This window comes from Enoplosus armatus, chromosome 10, assembly GCF_043641665.1.
Source record: "Enoplosus armatus isolate fEnoArm2 chromosome 10, fEnoArm2.hap1, whole genome shotgun sequence".
Taxonomy (NCBI): Eukaryota; Metazoa; Chordata; class Actinopteri; order Centrarchiformes; family Enoplosidae; genus Enoplosus; species Enoplosus armatus.
The window spans coordinates 12,033,713-12,040,794 of NC_092189.1; the positions used below are offsets into that span (position 1 = coordinate 12,033,713).

Sequence of the window (7,082 nt, forward strand, 5' to 3'; positions counted from 1 at the left end):
AAACAATAGAAGACAAACTTTATAATTTTATATCGTTGTATACATTTTTTTAAACTTCAAACACTTAACTGTCCTCTGATAACATGACATTTGCCTGGTCCTTAAAACGTATGGTACGAGTTCTCAGTCACAAGCATTTCTTCTTTCTTTCTTTCTTTTTTTTTGCTAAACATTTTGTTTGGCGTTCTGGTGATCTTTCCTCTTGGCTGTCCTACATGTGTTTTACACTGATAATATAGCATCTTGTCATTTTATGTTATCAGTTTGTTCAATCGTTATTGTCAGTTAAAGAATGCAAACAAGATATTGAAATCACTACGTCCTCATTGCAACCTAGTCATCTTCGTCAGCACATGCTGGACCCTTGTTGATCGCGTACTTTCTGTTTGCAAAGAGGATTTTAACTTTTCACCCTGCCTACTATTTGTTTCTGCTACAAAGATCTACGTTGTGTCAAAGTTCACATTTTGTAGTTAGCTGTGTTTGCCTGGGACTGTATTAGGGTTTTGTAATGCTCCCTTTATTGTTGTCTGAATGGCACTTTGTTTCAGCACCACAGAGCTGGACAGCGAAACCTTCAGGCTTGTTTATTACAGGTTTTAACTGCTTTCAGTGATCAAACTGCACAATACTATCACATATCTTCTGATTCAAATCACAAAAATAGTTTGTTTCATGAAAAGTTCGAATAACCGGAACACAGACAGTATTTGTATTTTTCTAATCAGATTTCATTTTATTTGCATTAACGTTATCGGCCACGTGTAGCAGCTGGCAGCGTACCATTTCTTTTATCACACTCATAATGCATCGAGGCAGATTCTTTTCAGGGCGGCTGTGGCTTTAAACGCACTGCTCAGCCCCCTTCTTATTGGCTGGTAGAGATGGACATTGTGCACCAATGAAACGTAGAACTGTACAAAGAGATCTACTCCCTCCCCCATGCAGCCTGAAGCACCGTACACATTCTCACTGCAAGGAGCTGGGTGAGAGGGAGTGATGCTCTTATCGGAATTAAAAAAAGAAAAATCTTTATTTCGTTTTTGGTATGAAGCGATTTTGGATCTTTGTTTTGGATTAATGCTCTAAGGCAATGGATGGTAACTATCTACTTTTCGATTATCTCAATGGGAAATCATTCTAACGGACCGGGGATGACAAAGACAATAGGATACCGAGACTGGAGATGGCAGGCGCTTTGGTGGCATCATTTCTTTCTCTTGTGGAGTACAATAGACGGACAGACTCGTTACAGCATCCCGGAGGAACTGAAACAGGGCTCTGTGGTAGGAAATCTAGCCAAAGATCTGGGTTTGGGACTATCAGACATTTTTGACCGTAAGCTGCGCGTCGCCTCTGAGGCTGGTGAGCAGTATTTCAGTGTGGATGCGGGGAAGGGCGAGCTGGTGGTGAATGACAGAATAGACAGAGAGGCTTTATGTGGACAAAGCGCCAGCTGTGTGTTGACTCTGCAAGTTGTCATTGATAAACCGTTACAACTACACCGAGTTGAGGTGGAAATACAAGATATTAATGATAATTCTCCAAGATTCCCTTCGCAAGATATAACATTACAGATAGCAGAGTCAACAGCGTCAGGAGCACGTTTTCCTTTGGAGACCGCGCAAGATCTTGACGTTGGAGTGAATTCCGTGAGGTCGTATACTCTGAGTAAGGACGACTTTTTTAGTTTGAAAATAAAAGATGTATCCGGTGGGAGGAAAGTGCCAGAGCTAGTCTTGTCTAAATCTCTCGACAGAGAAAAGAATCCTATACATCAGCTTCAACTAACAGCTGTAGACGGGGGAACCCCAGTTAAATCTGGGACCTCACAGATAACCATCAATGTGCTTGACAATAACGATAATTTTCCTGTATTTGAGAAAAATATTTACAAAGTTTCCATAAGCGAAAATAGCGTACAAGGTGCATCTATCGTGAAACTTATAGCAAAAGATACTGATGAAGGTCCTAATGGAGAAGTAGACTATTCATTTGGAACGCACACACCAGATAATGTCCTATCTGTGTTTGATATTGATTCACTCACCGGGGAAATACGTCTTCTAGGGAAATTAGATTTCGAAACAAATGCAAATTATGAAATTGACATTTGCGCAAGAGACAAAGGAACCCCGAGAATGGAGGGGCATTGCACTGTCCATATTGAAGTGTTAGATGTTAACGATAATTCTCCAAATATATTTCTGACCTCTCAACCAAACTCTGTGCCCGAGGACTCACCAAGTGGTACTGTAGTGGCTTTAATCAGTGCCCGAGACCTTGACTCTGGTGACAACGGTAAAGTGACGTTACAGCTTCCGAAGGGATCCCCTTTTAATCTGAAACCCTCCTTTTCTGATAATTACGCCCTGGTTACCAGTGGTGCTTTAGACAGAGAGAGTTTCTCCGAATATAATATTGAGATAACAGCCACTGATTCAGGCTCTCCTCCTCTGTCCAGTAAGAAAACTATACCTGTCAGCATCACTGATGTGAATGACAACCCTCCTGTGTTCACTCAGCCCTCCTATAATGTATATTTAAAAGAGAATGGGGTACCAGGATCTATACTGTACTCAGTATCAGCATCTGACCTGGACTTTGGTGAAAACGCCAAAATCTCTTACTCTATACTGGACTCTAAAGTGCAGGACGTGTCTGTCTCATCTTATGTTTACATTAACTCAGATAACGGCAGCATCTACAGCATGCACTCGTTTGACTATGAGAAACTGAAGGTGTTTCAGATTCAGGTTCAGGCAAAGGACCAGGGCTCTCCGTCTCTCAGCAGCAACGCCACTGTCCATGTTTTTATCCTGGACCAGAACGACAATGCCCCCGCTGTTATCTACCCCTCCTCCGCTGCCCTGGGCTCCCTCTCTCACCAGAGGATGCCTCGCTCCGCTAAAGCGGGTCACCTGGTTACTAAGGTGTCGGCCGTGGACGCTGACTCGGGCCATAACGCCTGGATCTCCTACAAACTGGCGGAGGCCACCGACGCCTCTCTGTTCACGGTCAATCTGTACACAGGGGAGGTGAGGACTAAACGCGCTGTGTCCGAGCAGGACGACTCCTCTCAGAGGCTGCTTATAGAGATCAAGGACGACGGGGAACCGGTCCAGTCCGCCTCCGTCACGGTGTCCATCCTGCTGGAGGACGGCCTCCATGAGCCCATCTTAGACCTCCGACAGAAAGCGGCCGAGCCCAGCAAGAAAACTGGGAGAATCACCCTTTATTTGATTCTCTCTCTGGCCTCGGTGTCCGTGCTGTCTCTGCTGACTTTTCTCATCTTAGCGGTTAAATGCATCAGGAGCAGCAGAAGCAGCGGTAGTTGCTGCACGAGACGGACCGACTGTGATGATTACAAGAACCCCAACAGAAACCTGCAGATTCAGCTCAACACCGATGGACCCATAAAGTACGTGGAGGTGCTGGGAGGAGACATGTTGTCTCAGAGTCAGTCGTTCAGGTCCTGTCTGTCTCCCATGTCAGAGTACAGTGATTTCACTCTGATTAAACCCAGCAGCACCACTGACTTTAAGGAGGTGATCAGTGTTCTGGATGCGTCTTTGCCCGACAGCACCTGGACCTTTGAGAGCCAGCAGGTGAGCTGAAAACAACAGACCTGCTTCATACATTTTCAGTCATTATTGGCTCATAGATTTCTTGTAGCCTGAAATAAAATAACAACTCATCTGAACATTATTTTTTACTTTTTGATTACTTTCTGAATATAAAACAGCGCTGCAGTCTTTAATATGACATTACAATGTGTATGACAAGCGATCTCTTTCAGGTGGTTTAAGAAGTAGTTTTATATTAGATGGAGATATTGTGAAGGTTGGTGGTTTTTCAACGTGATATGGTATCGTTCCCTTACAAAAATTAGTCCATTAAATTGTGAGAAATTTCTTTTGAAAATGTGTTTAAAGTAGGAACTCTAAGTGACCGTTTCTAATGATCACAATGTATTAATTTAAGAAATAATGCACTGCGCCTTAATTTCCAGAAGTTGCTTCCACATTATACAATATTTTTAATAACTTTGAATGGAATTTCATAAAATATATTTTCAAATTTAAACTGTTATTTTGATTTATTTATTAATATCATAGCCATGACTAGTTGGCAGCAATCCTTTTAAAATAAGGTGTCTAGCACATTCTGGGTATTGGAATTAAAACCCATACATTTTTCAACAGCTGAATTTTTTTCTACTTTTCTACAGAGACAATTATCACGAAAATCTGACGTTCCCTAATGTTACATTTGACAAAATACATTGCAACCTTGAGGGGGTGCAGTAGCTTTATAAGCAGAGTTAGGTCTCTGTGATTGGATAGCAGAGATGGATGCTGTGAACCAATAGCATACAGGACTGTACAAAGAGATCGACTCCATCCCCCATTCAGTCTCACCACGGTAACCCTCACAGTGCTCAGAGCTGGAGAGGAGATGTGTTTATTCGAAGGCGTCCGGAATATATATTTTATTATCAATTATCTAAGGATTTAATTTAAATGGAGTGTCCATTCTGGCGATGACTTTGAACGTTGGGTTGTGTTGACGAATATCTCGATGGAAAAATAACGAATTTTAACGGAGCGAGGATGACAAAGACAATAGGATACCGAGACTGGAGATGGCAGGCGCTTTGGTGGCATCATTTCTTTCTCTTGTGGAGTACAATAGACGGACAGACTCGTTACAGCATCCCGGAGGAACTGAAACAGGGCTCTGTGGTAGGAAATCTGGCCAAAGATCTGGGTTTGGGACTATCAGACATTTTTGACCGTAAGCTGCGTGTCGACTCTGAGGCTGGTAAGCAGTATTTCAACGTGGATGCGGGGAAGGGCGAGCTGGTGGTGAATGACAGAATAGACAGAGAGGCTTTATGCGGACAAAGCGCCAGCTGTGTGTTGCCTTTACAGGTTGTAACAGAGAATCCGCTACAGCTACACCGGATAGAAGTAGAAATAAGGGACATAAACGACAATTCTCCGATTTTTTCAACAGAGGAACGATCATTAAAAATAGCAGAATCTACTGCCACAGGCATACGCTTTCCCTTAGAAACAGCACAGGATCAGGACGTTGGTAGTAATTCAGTAAAATCTTATACTCTAAGTAAAGATGAGTGTTTTAGTTTAAGGATTAAAGAGTTGTCTGGTAATCGAAAGGTTCCGGAACTAGTGTTAGAGAAATCACTTGACAGAGAGAAACAAAGTGTCCATCAGTTATTACTGACAGCATTGGACGGAGGCAATCCTGTCAAAACTGGAACCACAAAAATCATAGTTACTGTACTCGACAACAACGACAATGTCCCCGTTTTCAAAAGGCCGTTGTATAATGTAACTGTACATGAAAATAGTGCCGCTGGTTCAGTACTTGTAAAAGTTGAAGCAACAGACGCAGACGAGGGTGTTAATGGAGAGATCGAATACGCATTTGCTGAGCACACACCGCAGTCACTGCTGTCCATTTTTCATTTACATTCAGGTACAGGTGAAATATCCTTAGTAGGACCATTAGATTATGAAAGCAATGCAATACATGAAATAGATATAACTGCTAAAGACAAAGGAGTTCCTGAGATGGAGGGCCACTGTCGTGTACAAGTAGTAGTAATAGACATTAATGATAATGCCCCAGAAATAGTTCTAACTTCAAAACCAAACACAATACGCGAAGATGCACCAAGAGGCACTGTCGTTGCTTTAATCAGAGCACGAGACCTTGACTCCGGTGATAATGCCAAAGTCGCGTTAATACTCCCAAAGGGTTCTCCCTTCAGTTTGAAACCATCATTTTCTAATAATTACGCACTGGTTACCAGTGGTGCTTTAGACCGAGAACGTTTCTCAGAGTATAATATTGAGATAACAGCCACTGATTCAGGCTCTCCTCCTCTGTCCAGTAAGAAAACTATACCTGTCAGCATCACTGATGTGAATGACAACCCTCCTGTATTCACTCAGCCCTCCTATAATGTATATTTAAAAGAGAATGGGGTACCAGGGTCTATACTGTTCTCAGTATCAGCATCTGACCTGGACTTTGGTGAAAACGCCAAAATCTCTTACTCTATACTGGACTCTAAAGTGCAGGACGTGTCTGTCTCATCTTATGTTTACATTAACTCAGATAACGGCAGCATCTACAGCATGCACTCGTTTGACTATGAGAAACTGAAGGTGTTTCAGATTCAGGTTCAGGCAAAGGACCAGGGCTCTCCGTCTCTCAGCAGCAACGCCACTGTCCATGTTTTTATCCTGGACCAGAACGACAATGCCCCCGCTGTTATCTACCCCTCCTCCGCTGCCCTGGGCTCCCTCTCTCACCAGAGGATGCCTCGCTCCGCTAAAGCGGGTCACCTGGTTACTAAGGTGTCGGCCGTGGACGCTGACTCGGGCCATAACGCCTGGATCTCCTACAAACTGGCGGAGGCCACCGACGCCTCTCTGTTCACGGTCAATCTGTACACAGGGGAGGTGAGGACTAAACGCGCTGTGTCCGAGCAGGACGACTCCTCTCAGAGGCTGCTTATAGAGATCAAGGACGACGGGGAACCGGTCCAGTCCGCCACCGTCACGGTGTCCATCCTGCTGGAGGACGGCCTCCATGAGCCCATCTTAGACCTCCGACAGAAAGCGGCCGAGCCCAGCAAGAAAACTGGGAGAATCACCCTTTATTTGATTCTCTCTCTGGCCTCGGTGTCCGTGCTGTCTCTGCTGACTTTTCTCATCTTAGCGGTTAAATGCATCAGGAGCAGCAGAAGCAGCGGTAGTTGCTGCATGAGACGGACCGACTGTGATGATTACAAGAACCCCAACAGAAACCTGCAGATTCAGCTCAACACCGACGGACCCATAAAGTACGTGGAGGTGCTGGGAGGAGACATGTTGTCTCAGAGTCAGTCGTTCAGGTCCTGTCTGTCTCCCATGTCAGAGTACAGTGATTTCACTCTGATTAAACCCAGCAGCACCACTGACTTTAAGGAGGTGATCAGTGTTCTGGATGCGTCTTTGCCCGACAGCACCTGGACCTTTGAGAGCCAGCAGGTGAGCAGTGAGTAG

At 44.1% G+C, this 7,082-nt stretch overlaps 1 protein-coding gene and 1 pseudogene across 1 annotated transcript; both read left to right on the plus strand.

Moving 5' to 3' along the window:
• Positions 1-1,154: 1,154 nt before the first annotated feature.
• LOC139291805 (protocadherin gamma-C5-like) lies at positions 1,155-3,680 on the plus strand (annotated as a pseudogene).
• A 933-nt stretch (positions 3,681-4,613) lies between these two features.
• Positions 4,614-7,082, plus strand: LOC139291806 (protocadherin gamma-C5-like). The gene has a single exon (XM_070913912.1). It carries the CDS (start codon positions 4,614-4,616, stop codon positions 7,080-7,082), a length of 2,469 nt encoding a protein of 822 aa, XP_070770013.1.